The sequence below is a fragment of the Palaemon carinicauda genome, chromosome 28 (assembly GCF_036898095.1).
Source record: "Palaemon carinicauda isolate YSFRI2023 chromosome 28, ASM3689809v2, whole genome shotgun sequence".
Lineage (NCBI taxonomy): Eukaryota > Metazoa > Arthropoda > Malacostraca > Decapoda > Palaemonidae > Palaemon > Palaemon carinicauda.
In genome coordinates, this window is record NC_090752.1 from 43153852 (window position 1) to 43181125 (window position 27274).

General features: G+C 39.9%; 1 protein-coding gene across 4 annotated transcripts in view; it reads right to left on the minus strand.

The window, feature by feature from the left end:
- LOC137621530 (TOM1-like protein 2) overlaps positions 1-17589 on the minus strand; it is an 89642-nt gene extending 72053 nt beyond the window's left edge. The window contains exons 1-3 of one of the 4 annotated variants that reach the window (XM_068351890.1): positions 17286-17588; positions 8595-8761; positions 6054-6144 (exon numbers count right to left, since the gene is read on the minus strand). In XM_068351890.1, coding sequence (XP_068207991.1) covers positions 6054-6144; positions 8595-8761; positions 17286-17337 — 310 coding nt within the window. In that variant the 5' untranslated portion in view covers positions 17338-17588. The other 3 variants (XM_068351893.1, XM_068351891.1, XM_068351894.1) reach the window with 3 other exon arrangements.
- Between the last annotated feature and the right edge of the window lie 9685 nt (positions 17590-27274).

Sequence of the window (27274 nt, forward strand, 5' to 3'; positions counted from 1 at the left end):
AGATGATACTGAAGGGGGGGGAGGTGGAGTCTCCCTAACACGATGAACAGGGCCAGCGATGAAAGTGTCCCTGTTAGACTCATCCACTACCTGACTGAGCATCGGTTCCTTCTCAGCATGCTCTGGATGCATTCTAGGGCTTGGAAGATCCTTGGGGCCGACGGAAAAGTCCGAAAAAGCTCGACTCTGAAGATCCATACCCAAGGAGACAATGGTCTGGGATGGAACGAGCTGAGACTCCTCAAAATTGACCAGGAGGCCCAGTTCCTTAGTCAGATCCATAGTCCATTTGAAAATCTCCAGACAGCGACGACTTGTGGGAGCTCTTAAAAGCCAGTCGTCTGACGGAGCCGGACACAAGATCATGATACTGCTGCACAGTCTGTGAACTGTCAATCATGGGCAAGCGAGGAAGTACAGTGACAACCCGAATCTGTCTAGACTGTCTGGGTCGTACAGACAACTCCTTAACGGGTTGCTGAGGTTGCCGCACTGCGTCACAACAAGTCACTTCTGTTGGTTGTTGAACGTCTTCCCCGTGACACATTGACTCCGTAAACAAAAAATCCTCTAACAAGGACTAAGCTTGGACTGCATGTCATGCAACACAGCTCAAGGTCTAAGGGAGCAGGTGTGGTAACAGACGGGATTAGCGACTGAAGTGGAACCATTACCTTCCCTGGAAGCATGTTATGCTTAAATAAAAGTCCATAAGAGGTTATGCAGCTAAAGGCTCCCTCCAAATGACAGAGTCCTCAAGGGAATATCAGAAGGAGGGAGAAAAGAACTTTCTCATCTACAGGGACCTTATCCTAGAAAAGCTAAGTTCTCTGAGTGAGGGTTCACTGGTGCAAAAGCAGCAGACTAGAAGGCAACGTTATGAAACTGCTTGACAGTCTAGTGAGTTGGCAACAACCCAAGATGTGTGACTGAGAAGCATGCGGTAAGGTATGCAGAGCATGATGTATGCAGAGTATGCTGTATGCAGAGCATGCTGTATGTAGAGCATGTTGTATGCAGAGCATGCTGAATGCAGAGCATGCTGTATGCAGAGCATGTTGTATGCAGAGCATGCTGAATGCAGAGCATGCTGTATGCAGAGCATGTTGTATGCAGAGCATGCTGTATGCAGAGCATGCTGTATGCAGAGCATGTAGTAAGCAGAGCCTGCTGTAAGCAGAGCCTGCTGTAAGGAAAGCAGAGCGAGTGCATGGCGTTTAACATTTCTCAGAAATTCCATGACCAGTGCTAGAGTGCTTTATGCATGCTTGCATGGGGTTTAAAAATCAACATAATGTTTACCTTACATTCATAACTCATGATTCATATTTTTGCCATGGTTTGAAAATGGAGGTAAGGTATGCAGAACAGCAGAGTCAGAACGAGCTGGAACAACAATAGTTGTGGTTTCCTCTTCAAGACTCTGTTGAGGGAACACCTGAGGCTCAGTCTGCAAAGGCTGAATAAAAGACAAGCAGAAGGAAGGCGCATGGGTGGAGGAGGCTGACTCCTAGCATGAGTGGTTGAACCCAAGGGTTGCGCTTGCTGAGCGGTTGGCGGAAGCGGAGTAGCAAGTTCCAGTTCCTGTGGTGTGAGCGGAGCGCGATGAGGAAGAGGCTGCGCAGAACAAGGTAAATGTCTCGCAAGCTGAGGCTCCTGAGGCGCAAGGCTAAGGTGTTGTGGTGCTTGCCTTGTGGAGGGTTGAGCTCGCTGCAGCGAGAGCTGAGGAGACTGACTCATGGACGGGAGAGGTTGTTGTACCTCAACCGAGTGTTGCATCACTGGTGGAGCAGCAAGTGGAGGCGGAGGAAGAGAGGTATAATCCTCCTGATCCCATTGTAAAGGTTGCTTAAGGAAGGCGGAGGCTGAACACCACAGGGAACAGCCAACTCAGCACGTGGCTCAACATCGTACGCCTGGCAGGTGGTACTGCGATCAGGCGGAGCGAGCGTAGGCGGAGGGAGTGTAGGCGGAGGCGGAGGAGCAACACTCTCAGCCCGACACTCACGCATCAAGTCCGAAAGCTGTGCTTGCATGGACTGTAGTAGAGTCCACAACATCGTACGCCTGGCAGGTGGTACTGCGATCAGGCGGAGCGAGTGTAGGCGGAGGGAGTGTAGGCGGAGGCGGAGGAGCAACACTCTCAGCACGACACTCACGCATCAAGTCCGAAAGCTGTGCTTGCATGGACTGTAGTAGAGTCCACAACATCGTACGCCTGGCAGGTGGTACTGCGATCAGGCGGAGCGAGCATAGGCGGGGTGAGTGTAGGCGGAGGCGCAACACTCTCAGCCCGACACTCACGCATCAAGACCGAAAGTTGTGACTGCATGAACTGCAGAAGAGTCAACTTGGGGTCGGCAGACACTAAGGTCTGCTGAGGTAAAGCCTTAACAGCAGAGATCTGTTGCGGCAGAACCTTACTCCTCTTAGGCGGAGTGTATTCAACTGAGACTGAGGAGAGTCAGAGCTAACCCAATGACTGCATCCGGGTTGTTGAACTTTAACTTCGTACGTCTGGCATAGGTCTGGACTTTACGTTTAAGAGGTCTTGAGACCTGAGACCAGCGTTACTCTGCCTTTATTTTCTCCCCTAAATCTCTTCTGCAGACGAGCAAAATAAGGGCTCAATCGTCTGCGGGTGGGAGTGACGGTCTCGGTAAGACACGCCCACAACCACCGAGGATACTTCTGTGCGCCGATCAAGGCCTGCTGAACCCTTATGCCCTTCGACATTGCTTCTCCCCTGGGCTTGGGAGCTTGCAAGAGGTCCCGGACTGGGAGGACGACTGGCGCGCACAAAAGTACCCTCACGCACAACACTGACATACTTTGCGCTAATCACTTATCACTTTGATTTCTGTTTGCACTTATTTCACTGAACTCGAAACTTTAAGTGGTTTGTACCTGAAACACGCAATTCTATCCTTTCTCAAAAGTTAGTAATTGCGAAAACAGAATTACAATGTAACAGAAAAATCTAATGAAAGATAATTCAGTGGCTGGAAAGAGACTAAACACTAGATCACTCTAGAAACGATTAGTTTCTTCCCCTAAAGAGACTAGGGAGAAGAGCAAAAACGATAACGACGTTACTCGTACGCCTGGCAGGCTTGAATGAAACGTTTATCCTCTTTCTCCCTCCGTCTCTATCTCTCTCTCTCTCTCTCTCTCTCTCTCTCTTGACTTAGAACCTGAGAGAAGAGCCCAATCATATATATCGTTAAAACATATTATTGTTAAAGGAAAAAACTAAAAAGTTCCTTTATTAGGATCAAAACCATTAAGTTAAGAAAGAATGAACAAAACGCTAGACACGGTTACTCTTACTGCAACGTGAAACCGTGAACAATCTTTCTCTATCGTAACGATAGAGTGCAAGTTGAACGTTCTGAACGTCAACAACTGCAGAGACAAAACAAAACGTTAGTTCAACTTTGAAAACAGTACGAGACTATCAAAGAAATTCTTTCAAACTCTGTGGCGGAAATAGCATAATATGTTAACAGGTAAAACCGAAATGACGGGCTCAATGTTAATTAACTTCGGTACCAAGAAAAGACCGCCTACTATTAGGAAGGTCGAATATAAACAAATATAAAAATTAATTTTAATAAGTTTATAATAAAAGGAAGTTAATCGAAGAGGCCTATAAGAGGCTGAGAGATATAAAATAAATCTATAACTTTTGTTAAGCAAAATTAAGAAAGAGAGTCTATACTCTCTTAGACACCAACACTTCCGTCTAAGGGAAGGGTCGGCCATTGAAAAGTGAACGAGAGTTCATACTCTCTTCGTCACCATAATTAATCAAATTAATTGCAAAAGCTAACTAAGCTAAAATAGAAGATTCCAGTAAAGCGACAGCCGAAATCAAAGAGAAATACTTCACCAAAGTCGTGAAAATACTCCAAGAACATAAGCGTATCCCAGAACGTCTTGCCGGAAGCACGACAGAGGAATAATTGAGGAGGTGTCAACAAGAAGTACTTGAGTACCTGGCCACAGGTGGCGCTGGTAAATACACCCCCTTCTAGTATTGTGATAGCTGGCGTATCCCTCCATAGAATTCTGTCGGGCAACGGAGTTGACAGCTACATGATTATCGGGTAAGTTTAATATTGAAAACTTTATATTTGTCATCTCCTTATGTATCTCAGCAGATTCCTTCTAGATTTCAAATAGGAATCTAGCCTGCAAAGAAGTGATTTCAAAGCACTGACCTAAGCTATAGATCACACACTTGGTCTTTGTTGTTAATAAAGAGAGACAATGTTCTAACATCAGTTTCCTATAGGGATCACCCAATAAATCAAGATAGGCAGTCAGGGTGAAATCCATCCCAATACTGGGAAGATCCTTTGTCTGGAAAGCTGAAACACTCCTTAACTTAACAGGAAGCATCAAAAAGAGAGGAGAGTAACACAGTAAAAAGAAACCAAAAATATAAGGGGAAACGACAAAACCAAAGAGAGACAAACAGTGTAGGTGCGAGTCCATTAGGCAAAAAGAAGAGAACAACTAGCTAGAATTAAAGAACCCTCAAGTTTGCCCGTCACTACCATAAGGAGACGATACATGCATGTATGGCTTAGGTAGCATTAGTGGAAGCGGGAATAATGTACCAGATAAGGAAAGAGTTCATTTTTCCTTTCAAATTAAGAAAGATTTCCAGAAAAGAACTTGAAGTTTTATTGAAATAAGTAATATCTTATACTATTTTAAAATTCAGTTAACTGCGTTACAGATATATGAGAATTGTATATCATATAAGGCCCAATCACAGAGAGTGTAAAACTACCCGACTTCCATCTCTTTCAGCTTACTTCGTAGCTTTTATGAAAATTTTGTTCTCTTGTGATATACACTGTACACTGATCATGTCAAGTCATCCAAATTCTATTTTTAAAAAAAGTAACTGTTAAAATTTAATACATAAGGAAAATCTTAAAATATGTATAATTACAAGCATGATTTACAAAAATACTTTGTCTTTTAGTAGGTTGCGAAAAAAAAAAAGAAATAAAAAAAAATTCCTTAACCCTTTTACCCCCAATGGACGTACTGGTACGTTTCACAAAACTCATCCCTTTATCCCCATGGACGTACCAGTACATCCTTGCAAAAAAACTGCTATTTACACTTTTTTGCATATTTTTGATAATTTTGTGAGAAACTTCAGGCATTTTCCAAAATAATGAGACCAACCTGACCTCTCTATGACAAAAATTAAGGCTGTTAGAGCAATTTAAAAAAAAATATATTGCAAAACGTGCTTGAAAAAGAAAACGCTTGGGGGTTAAGGGTTGGAAAGTTCCAAGTAGCATTGGGGGTAAAAGCGTTAAGCAACAACGACCTGTCAAGTTTACATTATTACAAAATAATTCAACAAATCTCAGTATCCTCCGGGCACCAGATAAAGTTACTGTATTTTATCATGCATTATTTTTCTGACTTTACCAACACAAAAAATAATAAACCATGAACATGTAGATATATAATTTTCTATAAATTTCAACAATTACCTATCTAAATAAGATACATACCTGTCAAGATTATTTTTCTAACAAAATACAGTACCAAGCTGTAAAAATACATTAAAAAAATTTAGCAAGCCGATTATGCTCTACAATCTTATTCAATTTCTACAAAATTCCAATATTTCAGGCTTTTATGAAATATTCTGACTTTTACACTAAGATCAAGAGCAAATTAGCACAACAGTAGATCTGTAAGTAAAAATATAAAAAGAGCAAAACATAAACTTCACACATACCTTAACTTAAATAAACACAGGCTAGCAACAATCATTCATGCAAAAATGGTTGCAATTAAAAGCAAAACCTATCATACACTATTCCATCCAAATCTGAGCTCCCTTTGTAAAGCAGTAAATCCCCAAATAAAATTAAAATCAAATTAAGAAAATACAATAACCACAATATATATATGGTATTGTATATAAGGTACCACAACACCATTTCTACTCTCAATATTCTCAAACGCTCGGAGAACAGAAAAATATAAAATAAGTGCATGACTAGGGTACTTACCAATGAGTTTTACTAGTTCTTGCACAAAGTCTTTACTGCAAGCAACAATGTGAAACCTCTTGCCACAATTTTTTACACAAGTTTCCAGTACCTGAAAATAGGTACACTGCTGTATGCTACAGAACTAGTATATATGATTTTCATGAAATCTAAAGGGAAGTGAAACAATGTGCCATTTGTAAGGTATTAGCTATGAAATGCTTAAGATAAAGTTGCTTATGGAAATATTTGAACATATATTGTACTCAAGGAAGGTTAACAAAATGTTCCTAGAAAGACTTCAACATTGAATAAGCGTGGTTCTGTGACATCAGTGGTTTAGGCACTTGTCTTCTAGTACTGCAGGATTTCCAATATAAAATAATTTCCTTTTAATAATTGTAAATCCCATTAATACTTCACCAAACAAGAAAAGACAAATATAACAAAGTCAACTCACTAAAACAAACTGTACAGTATTGTAATACTGTAATTTATTTAAGAAATATACTGTTCTCTCTCACTTAGTCACACTATTAAATCTAAATTGGCAGAATGGAGTGCAATGCTATATCCTATCCTATACTATAGTCCTATCCCATTAAGCTACACAAGCTTCCCTCATATCTTAGCCTAACTTTGGAATTTACTTAGCCTACCCCATCTACACTCCCAATTATGAATCAAAAGATAAACAATATCAACTTGTGTAAATTTCAATGTATCTGAGTAATGAATGTGGGTGTGAAAACTTGGCACACACATTGACAGAGGGATGTGATAACCCCACTGGCCACCTTTAAAAGATGCAAGCATACTTGGGTGATGTTGGGGTCGAGTAGTACAGAACTAGGATTTGAATTGCTAGGTCTGTGAAATGCTCCTAGTTTACAGCCCTTTAGTTCAAAGAGCTGTAACTGGGTACCAGCATCTGCTAAGGTAAAGAAAAAGGGTGTATATAGCAATTTCACACCTACAGACTTTCTTAGACAGGAAAGCTATACTCTTCTAGTGAAAATCCTACCAAAGGAGAAAGGCAAAGGCAAAAAAAAAAAAAAAAAAAAAGGCATAAAAAAGCCCAGCAACATTGGGTGTAGTTAGTACTCTGATGTAAGACCAACAACAAAAAACAAATACAAGCCAAATACTGTTAGTAAATAAGTCCCTAGAACTTCCAAATAGCAGGGAATAGGACCAGCAATCTCACTCCATAATCCATTGCGCAGAACAGAAGCGACAAAGTCTTCTGATGCCACCAACAAAGATAAAATTACACAAGTCACTTTCACATCCATACTTTAACTACAGAACTGTGGATTATATTCAGTGCAGATATTTTCCACATTACTAAGTACTTTACATAACTGCCCAAAAAGCTCATTAGAAACATACCAAACCACCTTCATCTCTCTAGCAAGCAGTCTCTCTGTTTCCTGGATATTGGGGCCATTCCCTCCCATTACCTACTTCATGTTATCTAGCTAACCATTTCTAAACCTCCCTCTCCTTTCTTCTAAATCTTCTTTATTATACCCTATATATAAGTGTTAACAATGAATGTACAGCAACTCACGATTACTAATACTATCACTCAGAAGTGCCTAGATATTTTAATTCCTATTGCTGACTTCAGCTAAGTGTGTACAAACCAGTGATGTCAAATTTTCTGTAGCCACTGATGACTTTAATCAACCTAGAGGTTAGAATGTTACTGCAATACTAAAATAAGCTTTACAACCCAACAAACATTGTAAATATATTAAAACATTGACAAAATGAACAGTTTCCTGATAATTCATGCTGCAAATAAAATTATGTATTTCACTTCCCTTTTAAGTATTTAATGGCTATATTTTAAAGGCAATAGCACAGAATTCACTTAAAGATAGCCTACTAAAACTATACATATATCAGTTATTAGCAGAAGTAACTTATTAACATTTACAATTGTCAGCAAGTTAGAAAGCAGTTTCTAAAGAAGCATTATATTGTATAATCAGCTCACATAAGCTCATTGGTAGATAACTCAATAAGGCCAGTAAGTTTATAAAATTATGAAAAACTAATACATACTTTGCACATAACCATAAAACAAATTCTGAATGGAAAGGAATTGGAAATCACAATAAAAATTGAGACTTTAATAAGTACCATGTATGTTTCTGGGAGTGGTAATACTTGACTCAAGACCCAACACTGGACAGCTTATTTTAGTGATGTTTCATACTATAGCCCAGAATCATGAAAAACTGGGACAACTCCAGATATAAAGTGTAAAAGGATAGCCCTTAGTTTATACATTGGGACCTAAAGTATGATCCACATAAAAATTAGCCACTAAAGTAACCTTGATATACTGTTAATTACTTTTTATCCAGAAGCTGATCAAGAGCATATTGCTTCCAAGCACTTAACATGAACTTTGCATTATATTCAAGCATTTAGAATGAACAGTGGCTGCAATATAATTTCAATTTGGGTAACTATCTCCTGAACATTGTTAGTAGCTTAAAATGTGAGCATAACACACAAATACAGTAATGCAGAGAAAGACATAATTACCGTTAAAGAATACATAACAACAGTATAGTTCTTAGGCTGACTAGTTAACCGTTTCCGGATAGCTTTAATTGCATCACGTGGGCCATCTTCGGATTCATTGATGAGGTCACAAATCTCCAAATTTAATCCCCAATCTTCTGATGCTAGCGTCTCTGAAGTTGCTTGTTCTGGAAAGAAAGATTGGAAGATCTTATTTGCACATTTATCTACATGGGACAAGTAGGCTTTCATAAATAGAATATCCAAATGTGATAAGAATGATCAGAAAAAGTCTGAGCAAAATACAATTGATCAGAAATTCTTTGAAAAATAACAAATGTTTAAAGTAATTTGTATTCTTTTTAGCTACACAAACCTGATTCCTTTAATAGGGACATTGTTTCAGCAGAAGCTGAATACGGTCGTTAGAGCTGTTTAACGAGTAATTGAACAGTTGACGGAGATTGCAGGCAAGAAACCCCACCCCTCACCCGTTTGAAACCTTCACTTTTGACCTTTCAGTCTAGAACTGTGAAGAGTGGTTGAAGAGGAAAGTTAGGTTAAAGGACCCAGGTTTATATAGCTAAGAAAAATACAAATTACTTTAAGGCCTACAGTAACAGGAGAAAACTCCTGCTGGGACATCGCCCAGGGGGTTCATGGTACGGGTTCCTGCTACATGGCTGCTATCCAGTCCCCTTAAAGAGAGGTAGCATTGAAAAGAACCCTTTCATTACAACTACAGCTGCCTCTCTCGACTTCCTTAACCTCTTCCTCAGCTTCACTTTAAAAGAATCAGAATCAAAGTTGGAGGATGAAGAGGACAATGTGGAAGAACAGCGAGCACTCTTCTTACCCTTCCTGACTCTCACTCTAGGCTCTAAAAGCTGAGGAGTGAGGTATGAGCAACCAGCAATTACGCTCCCTTGCGGAGAGAAACCACAAGGGTTGCTACACCAGGAGCCACAACACTGGGACACACTGTCACAGGGGGGAGAGAAGGTACACTCACAGCTAGTGGGCCGAAAGCACAACCACAGACGCAGAGGGAGCAAAAGTTACAGGCCAAGGACACCAAGGGGTCAGTGTGAAGGGCAAAGGGGAAGGGGGTGGAACACACGGGCTGGGTCAGGGAATGGGGTAATCCTAGGCACAGGGGTAACACGCAATTTAATAGACTGCAAGTTCTTTTCCAGCAAATTAAGATAAGTTAGCAGTTGAAGACAAGACAGGAGAACAATACTCTAAACAAGGAAGAATTCAAGGATCAAAACATATCTTCAGAATAATGTAGACTGACCACTGAAAATCTTAAAAGACTTTTTCAATAAGCCAAATTTTTGTGCAAGTGAAGAAGAAACAGACAATGTGTTTCTCAAAATTTAATTTGCAATCAAGAATCACAGCTAAAATTTTAGTTCTATATAATTAAACAAACATTATCAATACAGAGATCTGGATGTTGATGAGCCACTATCCTTGACCTACTTACAATCATACTTTGACCTTTGTTAGGGTTCAGCAACAAACTTTTAAAACCTAATGGATACTTTCGTCTTAAAATCAACTGACCCTACGGTAAAAGCTATAGAGATCAATACAAAATCAAGTCTGTGATTTATGATTCAAACATACAGTAAAGAGTAAGCTAAAGATGGACACTTAATCATTCAGATTAAAAAAAAAAAAAAAAAAACATTTAAAACTCACGAAAAATCATTACAGCAAGATCCTTAACACCATAATAGTAAATGCCTGGTAAGATGATAAATAGAATAGGCCTACCTGTACTATATATCTAATAATATCGATCTAGGTAAAATTAGTGCATAGTGCAAATTATGGGGCAGGAATTTGAACCCTAACAAAACTCCAGTATGATTGTAAGTAGGCCGAGTAAAGAGGCTCTTTAACATCCAGATCTCTGCAATGATATTTCTTTAACTATATAAGACTTAAAATTTTAGGTGTGATACTTCACTGTATACTGTGCTACAGTATATTTACTTTTGAGAAACACATTTAGTCTGTTTCTTCTTCAATTGCACAAAAAAATGGCTTATTGAGAGTGTCTTTTATGATTTTCAGATATCAATCTATAGTAGAATTCTGAAGAAATATTTTAATTCTTTCATTCTGCCTTGTTTCGAGTATTGTTCTCCTGCCTGATCTTCAACTGCTGAATCTCATCATAATTTGTTGGACAAAAAATTACAATCTAGTAAATTTTTCATTCTCGATCTAGATATTAATCTATAGCACTGCCGTTCAGTTAGTTTGTTATGCCCGTTGCTAAAGTTTTTTCATAATTCTGACCATCCTTTGTATACAAAACTTCCCAGACTGTACCACCCTGTATGTAGTACTAGGTATGCATTTAATACTAACAGTCATGACTTCTCCATCATAACGCTTGATACCAACGCTTGATACCAAACATTATAGAAGTCTTATTTCAGCTGTGACCAGATAGTTGAATTATCTTCCTAATCAGGCAGTTGAAACGGTGGAGCTTCAGCAGTTCAAAATTCCAGCAGTTCAAAATTTCAAGTTGAACAAGTCAACATGAGTCTCGCTTCCTTGTTTATATGTGACAGATCTATTTTAATATTTTTACTGATCTCAAGACATTTTATATACATTATTTACTACTTCTCATGTAGTTTATTTATTTCATTATTTCCTTCCCTCACAAGGCTATTTTTCTCTTTTGAAGCCAACAGGCTTATAGCATCCTGCTTTTCCCACTAGGGTTGTATAGTAGCTAGTAATAATAAAAAGGAAGAAATTTACTTTATACTGATAAGAAGTATATAGCAAATAACCAGCCATATATCATTAATAAAAAAATAAACTACTGTAATCATTGCCAAAAAATGTGAATGTTGCCAACTTGAAATTCCTTTTATCATATAGAAGTAATGTACCCAAAGTAGGAAAAATTGTTGGGATGATAACAGTCACCAGCCAGTAACTACTGACACCTCATTACGAATTTCAGCTATGCTGATATCATACTCCTAGAAAAGACATTGGTTTGTATACAAGTAGGAACAAATAGGGTAAGGTTTCCAGTGGCACTGGAATATATGGTAAGTATTCAACAAGGTACTATAGTTGGTTAATGGCAAGTGACATGAGGGGGAAGCCCCGCCCACCAGCCTGTCACATAATAGCCACTTTAGTCCCTAGTTCTAGGACTAAGAGGGGTAATTGATGTAGGAAATTTAATTTAAAAGACTGTGTGTATTGCTATGAAAAATACAAATAACTTTTAAAATGTTATTCTTTCCTATGCAGATATAAAAATTTTGTCATTCCAAGAATTGACACGCGCTCATTGACTGAAAATCCCGTAGACCCAGAGAGGAAAAGTTCTATTCTTCCCTGAATATGTCGTCCGTTCAACTCCCGTATGGAGCAAGGAGGGCAACTCCAACAACTGCATGACAGCTAATTATAGGATGCAAAAACTGTTGGGGCCTTGCCTTAGCTAGGCATCACCAGTGTTAAACCAGAAACATCAACGGAAATGATTGGCGAGATATCGATCTATTTTACCACTTTCCGGGAGGATGAAGAAGTTGCTTCTTGGTAGATGTATGCAAGAAAAATGCTTCATCGTATAATTCACCAACATCAAACATGCAAACAGCACTGTGGAAAATCGAGTCATTCAACCTTTACTTAATACCAAAAGCATTACCTAACATACCAAGTCCCATGAAGGACCAGGGAGTGTTATATAACTAATGAGAAGCCTGTTCAGTACCCAATAAAAGGGGCTCTAAGGGTGTGAGGGCAACATCCATAAAATCCACAGTGGCAAAAGTTGGCTAACATCTTCAGAACCTCCGTCCACTTTGTGCATGACATGTTATAATACCCGTAATGGTTTGTGTGAAAAACTTCATTAGTTTTTTTGTTTTTGTTTAAAGAGCTTCGAGCCCCTCCAACAAAATGTTGTAATATGTTTTTCTGATTTTATTAACAGGTAATTGACATCGTGCCGTACACTCAATAGGGATTCAGGTAGATGTCGAGCACAAGACAGTTTGCTCTTATCCATTATTCATAGTGTATTAAGAAAATAGTTTGATTAATGCCTGTCAACACACAGTACTCAGGGCAACCTTTCGGAGATTAGAACTACAGGACCTGAAATTACTCCTTTTGTTAAGGTATTTGTGATGGTGCAAGGAAGTCTTCCAGTAGAGATTCTATGAAATTTGTGAAGTGACTTGCCAGAGGTTGCCATGTGAAGGGTGCATTAATGATTGATGTGTGTAAAGATTTCAAGATTGTAATCATATGATTTGAGTTTTTTTAGTGGGGAGGATTCTTGGGATACTATTGCAATAGACACTTAAATGAAATTAGCCATATGTTGGTGTTTACTTTATCAGTAGGTATTCGGAAGAGGTGAGACTAAAAAAAACATTTTTATAGACATATTTATTAGATTTATGAGCATCATGACTTAAATGTATAGGGATACAGTTTTTCATTATTTACCTGGCAAGAGGGCTCTATTTTAAACCTCAATTCCAAAAGGTTTAAATTCTGTTCACTGTTCTTTGGTCTGCAGCCCTGTTAAAAGTGGCATACCGAACCATCCACATTGTATATTCTATTATAGGATAACCAGTTGTAACTTCATTATAAAATTGTCCAGAAGCTAGCATTGGTATATAGATAGCTATCTTTAAATTATGCTGATTGTGAGATCAATAGCTTTATTGTTATGGGAGTGTCCAATGTGTGGGCAGTTTTTAATTCTTTTAATTTTTTAGTCTAGCTATTGTAGGACTTTATAATTCCTTTACTTTATATTTTCATTTTGAAATAAATATTTTTTATTTTTGTGAACAGTAGTAAGCATTTCCTTTCATAAAATGTCTCCTAAAATAATAGGGAAGTTTTAAGGTTCTAGCTGGATCCCCTTGCCCAGTATAAAATCAAAGGGTGGTGGCCCATTTCTTCTTGACTGTTTACCTTTCGCCCAGATCTCTGGGTATTCCACCATATTTTTAGTGTAGTGAAAAGTTGGGGCATGGTCGGAATTCGGACACTAAACAGTCAGTGTTCTACGTCTGGCCGCAGTCTGCAAACCACAGCACTGTAAACCAGAAGACTACTGACAGGGCTGGGCTTGAGAATTCTTCCTTAAGATAACAGAGTTATACAGTGACCGAAGTCACATTAGCTAGTGAACAGCTTCACAAAGGCGGAAATTACACCCTGGTTAGGAACAATCCTCCATATCACGATAGGAACGAGAATGGTGGGCACGCAAGCTCCCAGTCTCTCCTGACCTACGGTGATGATGTTCAGTCCGAGTAAGATGGGTCACCTGCTCCTGGTGTAAAGGCAGTAACTGACCCCGAAAGGAAGAGAGCAACCACTATAAGTCCTAAGGAGCTTTTAGTGAAAGGCATTCCCATACAACTATCATCCTCATCTTCTCATGGAAGAAATGTCCGACGAAGGGAATTTAGGAGATTCCTTTGCCGCAACATAAGTCACTATACAAAAGGGGAGTAATGGGTACACTTAATGACAACGCATAGATCACTTCCCAGGGAACACTGTTGGCACCAAGTGATCCCGCCAAAAGAAATATTTTCACTATTACACATGGAGGTTAGGCAAACTCACTCGCAAAAGGGTAACTACTTCCCAAGAGAGGGGAAATAACAAGAAATCAGCATCCTGATCAGAAGAGCAAGAACAACACTCAAAAGAGGAGGGGGGGGGGGAGTTGCTTAGTAACCCTTTCGCAAAGGTAGACAATAAATTGAGTTTTGAAGGTTTGTATCCTCCAAGGAACAAAATTCGCCTACCTTTTGGCGACTTTCATGTACAAGCAATAACACCAAGATTCAAAAGTCAAGAAAGTATGACAGTACATCTGTACCCATTGTAGCCCGAGACAAAAGTGGCTATTCTGTGACGGGCAGATAGGCAGGGCTTCCCCATCATACCACTGTCATTACACAACTAACTTGTTAACAATTCAGTGGCCTTTCCAGAGCTACTGGAGATATATCCTAATTTCAAAAACCATAAGTTTCCCATACCATACTTTGGTTTCATTTCAAGCATTAATTTTCTATATGGAATAGCCAATGAATAAGAGGGGCCAGTGAATTATAGCTTGCACATCAATCAACATAAATGTCAACCACAACACACTGAGGTTTTTTAAATCCTTTTTTAAATTCTGAGAATATAATTGTGGCTTATTGTGCACACACCACTGTCGAAACCTGTTGGACTATTCTTTTATTTTTTCCCTGACATAATTACAACCTAATTATTCGAGGCAAGTAAAACATTTAAAAATGTTAGCGGTGAATTTCCCGGATGTTTTCATATTAGCCATTATCTATTGACAAGCTCTTCAGGTAATAGATGGATCCTGTAGAAAGAGGACGACGGCCCAGATGGGAGTTCAATCTATTTTGATCATTTATAATACTTAGGTAAATATATAAAGTACTTTAATTACACATACTAGCAAAACTGGAATTTGTTATAGGAAACGGGTGTCTGCTAGCTAGTTTGGCATTTTTTTCTGCAAGTTTAACGGGGGGCGATTCATAACTTAAGTATCGGTCGATTAAAATGTGGTCTATTTCTGATTTTGTCTACTGTTTACATTTAGGAGACAGATGGTGGATTATTGCGCATGTGTTGTTTACATTCACTTTTGCCAGCTGTTCTGTTTTTGTATGACGTAATCATTACCTGGCCTTTTTAACCATTTCAGAGCATCCAAATATTTATGCACAAAATTCCCGGATACTGTTCTACATCAGCCACTTTTCCAATCGCCCCTTTAGTTTCAGCATGACTACCATCACAAGAAGATGTCTCCAAAAGAGAAGTATAATACATTTTGAAATTTAAGTGTAATTTCGTCTACCTTAGCAATGTTCTGTTCAGTACACAGGTGTTGTTGCTCATGTCAAAGTAGAAAATATCCCAGAAATAACGACCACCGTGACTGGCGTGCGCAGCACATCCATACTCCGCTTGCCAGAACAGAGGATCAGTGAGGTAATGTTAATTTTATGAGCATTGCGAGCCCAAGCGGAGTAAAAAACATATGGCGTAAATTATAGATAACTATGATATTTTAATTTCCGGCCACTTACATGAACCATGTATTTTTCCAACTTTTTAAAATTATCAAAATTATTATTGACCATTATTACTTCAAATCATTCTTTTAATTAGTTTTCTCCCAACCAAAACTCTAAATTCACACTGTGATCTCCTATAATTGTTTTTATAAGGGGTGGTAGGAAAACTCATGAACGGGTGGTTTGCCCTAATATTCATGGTCAGAAATTCATAAAACTAATAGCGAGTAGGAAAAATATATATGTGTATTTAGCTAGACATTAAAGTATCCTATATTTACCCATACAGATGACTCTCTCCATTTACCAAAATACTGGCATGTGAGTAATCACCAGAATATCTGTTATCACAAAGTTTTATTAATACTATGTGTTATATATTTCTTAAGACTGCCTAGCCCATAGGCGGCATAAGTCATATTAGGAAAGAAGGGGCTTGCAGTCTCCTCTCCATGTAAATAAGGAGGAAAATCCAGGCATTATGTAAGGTTAGGTGGGTGTGGTTGTTACAAAATATTCCTGTTTTTCCTCGCCCAATATACAACCTGGTTTCCCTCAACACATGAGCTATGTATTAGTATAACTGTTTTTAGTATGATTTAAGTATATCTACCATCAGTGAACTGTGTAATACAATAGCTTTTTGTGTTTTTCCTGTGCACACAAAACCAAGTTCCCACTGGATTCAATCTAGATGTTCTATATAGCAGTGTTCGGAAACATGAATGACTGGTGATAAAAATTATATAAAACAAGATAAGTTGGAAAATTATGTGGTTCACACAACTACCATGGAATTAAAGTTTCATATTACTAAATTGGGAAAATATACAGTAGTGTAAATGAGTTTGGAACGAAATCAGTGCACAAAAACTTATTTCTCCATTTCAATATTTTTGAGTTCAGACTATTCATCAATTTCGTAACATGATCCATTCCTATCTTGGCTGATCTAATATCTGGATTATCATTGAATAAACAAACACATAACCAATATTTCTTAGCTTTCCATTCAATCAAAACATTTCTTGCATTGTTATGTATTTCGGTACTCTCGGTAACCTAACAATAAAAGGCATAATACAAATCTACGGTATCGCCGGTCATTTAACTAAACAAATCTAGATATAACTATAAATATCAAGGCCAGACTTTCATCAATTATTTGAAGCCTTACTAAGGCGATACACAGTACTGAATAGGCTACTAGCCTACCGTAGCCTAACTAGTTCAAAGTTCACATTCTAACTATTGCACCGTCAACGAGGGTATTTCCATTCTGTTACTTACTCATCAAGACTAAACGAAAATAATGAAATTTCTAACATGACAGTCATGACGAAGACCACAGTACGACTTTTTTTACTTCCTATTTTGACAATTCATGTCAGCAGACGACATCAGCTGACTCACATGACAGCTTGAGATGTGTAAACAACACATTTTTCCACATCTTCCTTTGTGAAATCGCTTATAATTCCATTACGATCTGTTTCACGGTTCCTTGGTGCTTTAACGAACGTATGCAAAAACGTAACAAATGCTGACAACTCGTCATACAAACCAATTTTCTGTCCGATTGGCGTAGCAAAAGGGTTTCCTCCAAAGAACGACATCTTGTTGTGTGACGTCACAGTCACTTACTGGTGATGGTGCTGCTGTGTTGCTGGTGTGTGGATGAATGAGTGAGCGACTTTCTCCCTAAATGACCTTCTCTGGTAATTTCGAACAATATTCTTTTCCTTTGAATGACTCACTTTCTCATAGGTATTTATCATAAAGATAATAATTATTATATATTCGTTTTTATCGAGATGAAAGGGGACACAAAGAGAGACGTGTGATAATTCTAAACCACCACCAAAAGCAGACTAGTTTGGTCCGCACGTGACAAGCCCGGTCGTTATTTCGTATGAGAGCATTGGAGATAAGGGTGTGTGGGATTTCGAAATGATTCGTGCTGTTCCTGACACGCATTGTAATTCATTTAAGCGACCACCGACGTGGAATTGGGATCGTTAGGTGAATAATTAAAGCGTGAACATTCATACAGTTATGCCTGATACTCTATTTGTTATCGAAGTACACATATACTGTTTAAGGTAGATTCCATGCACCCACAATTATTCATATATTATGTAATATAGATATCTATTTACATATAAGTAGAAAAGGTGAAAGAATTCAAAGATACGCGATAAAGATGCATCAAATTACTTACAATCAGCATAAGTAGGCATACCATAGTTCAAAATACCTGCATTCAATGTAGGTTAGTTAATGGCTGTTTGTGAACAATTTCAACAGGTACAAATAAAGTTGCCTACTGTACTTTTGAAACCAAACAAATGTTGAGTCAGACAGCTGCAAGAGTTGGTGGAAATGATTCAGGGTAGATATATTAAATGGATTTTCTAGATGTCATAACGCGTGTGATAGTTTGGAGGCCATCGCTAAAAATAGTTCATTAAAGAGAGAATGGAGATTAGAGCGACAAAATTACAGAATGTGATTCTAAACATTATGAATACTAACCAATTTACAGAAAAAAAGTTGAAGAATAATTTTCGCTCAAAACGGAAAAGGATTAGAGTTAGGGTAATTATCATTTGAAACAAAGGAAGACTCATTCAATGAGGCGATGAAGCTTAAATTTTCCAATAGACCTACCAATAAGATAATCAGCTACTTTAATATGTCTTATGATGAGGTGTGAAATGGGAGTTATATTGAAATGAGGCAAACCACTACTTTATTTCTATGTACAAATATGCAAGAGATATGAGAAAAAAATTCTTATCAACAATTTCAATAGAACATATGGGACGTCAACAGGAAAATTACATATATACAGATACGTAGCCTACATGTCGTTTGACATACTCAACTGTAGGCCTGTGTTCGATGATTAAATTGCAAGTCACAATTCGAAAGACGTAGATGACTCGGTTACCAAAGATGTTTGTGTGATAGAGTAAAATTATCAGTATCTTCTTTAGGAGAGTTCTTGCTCACCAATTATAATACTTTCGTAAAGCTTGCCGGTTTAGAATATTCCATATTTCAATATTTCATGCTAAATCATCTTCATTCTTTATAAATCATTATGGATCTTAAAATACATAGATACATACGAAATACACAAACAATATATAATATATATATATATATATATATATATATATATATATATATATATATATATATATATATATATATATATATATATATATAAATATATATATATATATATATATATATATATATATATATATATATATATATATATATATATATAGTGTGTGTGTGTGTACACAAATTCAAATTTCATTGTAACGACAAAAGTTCAATATTTAATCACGGATAAACAGTGGAATATCAAGTGCCATGCCAACTCTACAATTCTAGCCTTTGATCGCGGATATTTCAGCTAAATTTCATAGCTGGACGATTTACTATATATAAGATTGGAGGTTGTAATTTTGACTTTCACTCCAGCTAACAAAACCTTTCTCCCCTGCTTTTCCAACTAGGGTTGTACCTTAGATGATGATAAAACTACTACTACTACTACTACTAGCCTACTACTACTACTACTACTACTACTACTACTACTACTACTACTACTACTACTAATAATAATAATAATAATAATAATAATAATAATAATAATAATCACCAATCTTCATATTTAAGGGATATAACTTTTTTTACGCAAGGTTGTAACAACACCTGATGCGTGAAGGACAACAGTTGATGGAGCATGATGGGAAAAATGTGGTTGAAGTCTCACTTCAAGGTACGAAGATTTTGAAGGAAAATTAATAGTATTTAGAGAAAGTTCAGCTGTGAATGATGAAAATTATATGACAATGGATAAGGTAGAAACAAGGTTTTAATAAATTATGGCATATAAAATTAACGAATTTCTCCATAATTTGCTTAATTGTTATTATTATTGTACGCGGATAAATATTTAGATATGCATGCACATACAAACACACACACACACCCATTCAATCTTATTATCTCCCTCTCCCCCTACCCCAGGTACAGGGAGAGAGCGTGTTGTTATGTTTGACAATACCGCTCAGCGTGACAGCTAGGCCAAAATTAATAGAAGGTTAAGCATGTGATGGATGGCTTTGGGAAAACAAAATGAGATTATGTCAGGTAATATGCCACTTTCTCTTAAAAGAAAAGTATTTAATGAAATTGTCCTACCAGTTTCAATTTATGCATCAGAAACCTGGAGCCTTATTAAAGCCTTAGAACATATACAAGTTACAACTCTAAGGGGTATGGAAAGAATAATGATGGGAATAACATTGAGTGATAGGAAAAGAGAAACATGGATACGAGAGCAAACCGAAGTAGACACATAATGGGAACGACTGACAATAGATGGACGTTAAGAATAACAGAATGGGTTCCTAGATATGTATAAGAAGCAGGGAAAGGAAGAAAAGACAATAGATTGACGAACTGATAAAGTTTGCAAGGTGCAGATTGGCAAAGAAAAGCCCTAAACAGACGCACGTGGTAGGAAATGTCTGAGGCCTTTGTTTTGCAATTGACTAGTAACGGCTGATCATGATGATGATGATGATATACTCGTGTATGTATTGATATATATATATATATATATATATATATATATATATATATATATATATATATATATATATATATATATATATATATATATATATATATATATATATTGAGACACCTGCTCTTTATTATAAAGGGGAGATTATTATTATTATTATTATTATTATTATTATTATTATTATTATTATTAACCAACACCAGTTGGGAAAACAGAAGGCTTTTAGCCAAAGGGGCCCAATAGGGAAAGTGTTCACTCAAAATAAACGTAACGTGCTTAAAAGAGTTTTGCAATGATGGCAACAACTGGAATGTGTTCCTTAAACAATTTGCTCTAGATTTAATAAGTTACATTCAGATAGTTTTGAAATAAACAATAATTTATTTTAAAATATAATTGTTATCTAGAGGACCATATTTTTTTTTACAGTAATTTATATATTATTTCAGAATCTGTTATTACACATTCTCGCAGAATATTTTAGCATGATTTTTATGATCACGACTTCATGTGAAAATCTGATTTATTACAATCATGAATGTTGGTAATTGCTTTTGAGGAAATATAATTAGAAAAAAATGAAAGTGAGAAACAATTCATAATTTTATGTGATAATTAAAGTATTGTATTATTATTATTATTATTACAATTTTCCTTATAATTATCATTATTATTATTTTCATTATAATTATTATTATTATTATTATCATCATCATTATTATTATTATCATCATTATTATTATTATTATTATTATTATTATTATTATTATTATTATTATTATTATTATTATTATTATTATTATTATTACTTGTTAAGCTACAACCCTAGTTGGAAAAGCAGCATGCTATAAGCCTGAGGAGTTTTTCATATGATTACATTCGAGGAAAGTTGATTCTAAGAGAGAGAGAGAGAGAGAGAGAGAGAGAGAGAGAGAGAGAGAGAGAGAGAGAGAGAGAGAGAGAGAGAGAGAGATGTATAAAAATCATAATCATAATAATCCAGTATAATGATGAATGACATCTAATAATTCTCTCAATCGAGCCATTGGAGAAAGTATTCTAAAACTGATTTAAAAGTAGCACAAATGCTGCACGTATCTATGGGGTTTCAGTCACGTTATATACGCAATGTTACGTGATTGTGAGTGGCATGAAATGGAGAGAGAGAGAGAGAGAGAGAGAGAGAGAGAGAGAGAGAGAGAGAGAGAGACTAAGGCAAATATGGAATACCCAAGCAATTATTATTATTATTATTATTATTATTATTATTATTATTATTATTATTATTATCAGCTAAGCTACAACCCTAGCTGGAAAAGTAGGACGGTACAAGCCCAAGGGCTACAACGTGGAAAAATAGCTCAGTGAGGAAAGAAAATAAGGCAATGGATTATCTATATAAGACGTTACGAGTAAAGAACGATAATTACCCTAAGATCAGTAACAACGCAGAATAGATCTGTCGTTTATAAACTATGAAGAGATTCATAAAAAAAAAAAAAAAAAAAAAAAAAAAAAAAAAAAAAAAAAAAAAAAAAAAAAAATAAATATTCGCTTCATGGCGGAACTTGGTAGCAATAATAGTATTAATAACCGTAGTAGATAATATTGGCCTTATGTCAGGATGCTATGAAGACCTGAAGGGGCGAAGTGGACTGCAAGAGGATTAAAATGGTCAACTAAAAGGGCAAATCGTTCACTTCCGAGGCGTTGGAGTGACCGTAATCTTCTTATATCGACTTTACTTTTCTATTGGACACATTTTTTTTTTTTTTTTTTTTTTACCTTCTGCTGGTAGGTTTGGAAGAAATGTGGATATTTCTTAGTTCCTCTCATCACTCCAGGGAAAAAGAAGAAAAAAAAAAAGATTGAAACAATATGGACCAGTCTCTCTCTCTCTCTCTCTCTCTCTCTCTCTCTCTCTCTCTCTCTCTCTCTCTCTCTCTCTCTCTCTCTCTCTCTCTCTCTCTCTCTAATTTACGAATTCTCTTTAAAATTGCGAAGGAAAACTTATTCCCGTTTGATAATACAAGAACTAAAACTTAAAAAGTTAAAATTCTGTCGTTTCATTGAAAGCTTATCTGCCTTAAAATTTTCATCGCCGACTCTCTGTTCTTATCAAAGCGGTAAATCATTCAGCAAATCTTTTAAGATCGCAATTGCCTGAAGTATATCCATTAATCAGATAAGCAAGTATCAAAGGAATATCGCCGTACTATCAGTACTGACTTTAAATCAAATCGGAATCTACTAGATTTAGTTCAGTATGAATGGTAGGTTATTTATGAACGGGCAATAGATACGTACGGAGGTTGTATTAACTCTAGTATTTTATTGCAGCATTACTTCAAGCTTTAGGATTTTGGATATATTGAACGTGTTTGTATTATTTGAATAATGTACGGAATTTAATCGGATTTTATTATTACAAATTTTTATGCATTGGTATGTATCTTTTTATATATTGTCTCTCATATTGTTGCCCCGGTCTTTAAGCCAAGCATCAGAAGGCCGGGCGGTTAAGCCAAGCATCAGAAGGCCAGGCGGTTAAGCCAAGCATCAGAAGGCCGGGCGGTTAAGCCAAGCATCAGAAGGCCAGGCGGTTAAGCCAAGCATCAGAAGGCCAGGCGGTTAAGCCAAGCATCAAAAAGCCAGGCGGTTAAGCCAAGCATCAAAAGGCCAGGCGGTTAAACCAAGCAGCAATAAGCAAGGCGGTTAAGCCAAGCATCAGAAGGCCGGGCGGTTAAGCCAAGCATCAGAAGGCCGGGCGGTTAAGCCAAGCATCAGAAGGCCGGGCGGTGAAGCCAAGCATCAGAAGGCCAGGCGGTGAAGCCAAGCCTCAGAAGGCCAGGCGGTTAAGCCAAGCATCAGAAGGCCAGGCGGTTAAGCCAAGCATCAGAAGGCCGGGCGGTGAAGCCAAGCATCAGAAGGCCAGGCGGTGAAGCCAAGCCTCAGAAGGCCAGGCGGTTAAGCCAAGCATCAGAAGGCCAGGCGGTTAAGCCAAGCATCAGAAGGCCGGGCGGTGAAGCCAAGCATCAGAAGGCCAGGCGGTGAAGCCAAGCCTCAGAAGGCCAGGCGGTTAAGCCAAGCATCAGAAGGCAAGGCGGTTAAGCCAAGCATCAGAAGGCCGGGCGGTTAAGCCAAGCATCAGAAGGCCGGGCGGTTAAGCCAAGCATCAGAAGGCTGGGCGGTTAAGCCAAGCATCAGAAGGCCGGGCGGTTAAGCCAAGCATCAGAAGGCCGGGCGGTGAAGCCAAGCATCAGAAGGCCGGGCGGTTAAGCCAAGCATCAGAAGGCCAGGCGGTTAAGCCGAGCATCAGAAGGCCAGGCGGTTAAGCCAAGCATCAGAAGGCCAGGCGGTTAAGCCAAGCATCAGAAGGCCGGGCGGTGAAGCCAAGCATCAGAAGGCCAGGCGGTGAAGCCAAGCCTCAGAAGGCCAGGCGGTTAAGCCAAGCATCAGAAGGCCGGGCGGTTAAGCCAAGCATCAGAAGGCCGGGCGGTTAAGCCAAACATCAGAAGGCCAGGCGGTGAAGCCAAGCCTCAGAAGGCCGGGCGGTTAAGCCAAGCATCAGAAGGCCAGGCGGTTAAGCCAAGCAGCAATAAGCCAGGCGGTTAAGCCAAGCAGCAATAAGCCAGGCGGTTAAGCCAAGCATCAGAAGGCCAGGCGGTTAAGCCAAGCATCAGAAGGCCAGGCGGTTAAGCCAAACATCAGAAGGCCAGGCGGTTAAGCCAAACATCAGAAGGCCAGGCAGTTAAGCCAAACATCAGAAGGCCAGGCGGTTAAGCCAAGCATCAGAAGGCCAGGCGGTTAAGCCAAGCATCAGAAGGCCAGGCGGTTAAGCCAAGCATCAGAAGGCCAGGCGGTTAAGCCAAGCATCAGAAGGCCAGGCGGTTAAGCCAAGCATCAGAAGGCCAGGCGGTTAAGCCAAACATCAGAAGGCCAGGCGGTTAAGCCAAACATCAGAAGGCCAGGCGGTTAAGCCAAACATCAGAAGGCCAGGCGGTTAAGCCAAGCATCAGAAGGCCAGGCGGTTAAGCCAAACATCAGAAGGCCAGGCGGTTAAGCCAAGCATCAGAAGGCCAGGCGGTTAAGCCAAGCATCAGAAGGCCGGGCGGTTAAGCCAAGCATCAGAAGGCCAGGCGGTTAAGCCAAGCATCAGAAGGCCAGGCGGTTAAGCCAAACATCAGAAGGCCAGGCGGTTAAGCCAAGCATCAGAAGGCCAGGCGGTTAAGCCAAGCATCAGAAGGCCAGGCGGTTAAGCCAAGCATCAGAAAGCCAGGCGGTTAAGCCAAGCATCAGAAGGCCAGGCGGTTAAGCCAAACATCAGAAGGCCAGGCGGTTAAGCCAAACATCAGAAGGCCAGGCGGTTAAGCCAAGCATCAGAAGGCCAGGCGGTTAAGCCAAGCATCAGAAGGCCAGGCGGTTAAGCCAAACATCAGAAGGCCAGGCGGTTAAGCCAAGCATCAGAAGGCCAGGCGGTTAAGCCAAGCATCAGAAGGCCAGGCGGTTAAGCCAAGCATCAGAAGGCCAGGCGGTTAAGCCAAGCATCAGAAGGCCAGGCGGTTAAGCCAAGCAGCAATAAGCCAGGCGGTTAAGCCAAGCATCAGAAGGCCAGGCGGTTAAGCCAAGCATCAGAAGGCCAGGTGGTTAAGCCAAGCAGCAATAAGCCAGGCGGTAAAGCCAAGCATCAGAAGGCCAGGCGGTAAAGCCAAGCATCAGAAGGCCAGGCGGTTAAGCCAAGTATCAGAAGGCCAGGCGGTTAAGCCAAGCAGCAATAGGCCAGGCGGTAAAGCCAAGTATCTTAATTTCCTTACAACAATAAACTAAATAATTTCAAAACTTCACTGAAACTTATGCTAAAATAAAATTTTCCACTTTTTTTTTGTTTGAAAAACTGAAACTTATTCTAAAAAAAGTTTTCCACTATATATATATATATATATATATATATATATATATATATATATATATATATATATATATATATATATATTTTTTCATTTTTGTATTTTTTATTTTTTTTTTCATTTTTGTATTTTTTTATTTTTTTTTTATTTTATGTATTTTTTTGTTTTTTTATAAGCCAGGCGGTTAAGCCAAGCATCAGAAGGCCAGGCGGTTAAGCCAAGCATCAGAAGGCCAGGCGGTTAAGCCAAGCATCAGAAGGCCGGGCGGTTAAGCCAAGCATCAGAAGGCCGGGCGGTTAAGCCAAGCATCAAAAGGCCAGGCGGTTAAGCCAAGCATCAGAAGGCCGGGCGGTTAAGCCAAGCAGCAATAAGCCAGGCGGTTAAGCCAAGCATCAGAAGGCCGGGCGGTTAAGCCAAGCATCAGAAGGCCGGGCGGTTAAGCCAAGCATCAGAAGGCCGGGCGGTTAAGCCAAGCATCAGAAGGCCAGGCAGTTAAGCCAAGCATCAGAAGGCCGGGCGGTTAAGCCAAGCATCAGAAGGCCGGGCGGTTAAGCCAAGCATCAGAAGGCCGGGCGGTGAAGCCAAGCATCAGAAGGCCGGGCGGTTAAGCCAAGCAGCAATAAGCCAGGCGGTTAAGCCAAGCATCAGAAGGCCAGGCGGTTAAGCCAAGCATCAGAAGGCCAGGCGGTTAAGCCAAGCATCAGAAGGCCAGGCGGTTAAGCCAAGCATCAGAAGGCCAGGCGGTTAAGCCAAGCATCAGAAGGCCAGGCGGTTAAGCCAAGCAGCAATAAGCCAGGCGGTTAAGCCAAGCATCAGAAGGACGGGCGGTTAAGCCAAGCATCAGAAGGCCGGGCGGTTAAGCCAAGCAACAGAAGGCCGGGCGGTTAAGCCAAGCATCAGAAGGCCAGGGCGGTTAAGCCAAGCATCAGAAGGCCAGGCGGTTAAGCCAAGCATCAGAAGGCCGGGCGGTGAAGCCAAGCATCAGAAGGCCAGGCGGTGAAGCCAAGCCTCAGAAGGCCAGGCGGTGAAGCCAAGCATCAGAAGGCCAGGCGGTTAAGCCAAGCATCAGAAGGCCAGGCGGTGAAGCCAAGCATCAGAAGGCCAGGCGGTGAAGCCAAGCATCAGAAGGCCAGGCGGTTAAGCCAAGCATCAGAAGGCCAGGCGGTTAAGCCAAGCATCAGAAGGCCAGGCGGTTAAGCCAAGCATCAGAAGGCCAGGCGGTTAAGCCAAGCATCAGAAGGCCAGGCGGTTAAGCCAAGCATCAGAAGGCCAGGCGGTTAAGCCAAGCATCAGAAGGCCAGGCGGTTAAGCCAAGCATCAGAAGGCCAGGCGGTTAAGCCAAGCATCAGAAGGCCAGGCGGTTAGCCAAGCATCAGAAGGCCAGGCGGTGGAGCCAAGCATCAGAAGGCCAGGCGGTGGAGCCAAGCATCAGAAGGCCAGGCGGTGGAGCCAAGCATCAGAAGGCCAGGCGGTGGAGCCAAGCATCAGAAGGCCAGGCGGTGGAGCCAAGCATCAGAAGGCCAGGCGGTGGAGCCAAGCATCAGAAGGCCAGGCGGTGGAGCCAAGCATCAGAAGGCCAGGCGGTGGAGCCAAGCATCAGAAGGCCAGGCGGTGGAGCCAAGCATCAGAAGGCCAGGCGGTGGAGCCAAGCATCAGAAGGCCAGGCGGTGGAGCCAAGCATCAGAAGGCCAGGCGGTGGAGCCAAGCATCAGAAGGCCAGGCGGTGGAGCCAAGCATCAGAAGGCCAGGCGGTGGAGCCAAGCATCAGAAGGCCAGGCGGTGGAGCCAAGCATCAGAAGGCCAGGCGGTGGAGCCAAGCATCAGAAGGCCAGGCGGTGGAGCCAAGCATCAGAAGGCCAGGCGGTGGAGCCAAGCATCAGAAGGCCAGGCGGTGGAGCCAAGCATCAGAAGGCCAGGCGGTGGAGCCAAGCATCAGAAGGCCAGGCGGTGGAGCCAAGCATCAGAAGGCCAGGCGGTGGAGCCAAGCATCAGAAGGCCAGGCGGTGGAGCCAAGCATCAGAAGGCCAGGCGGTG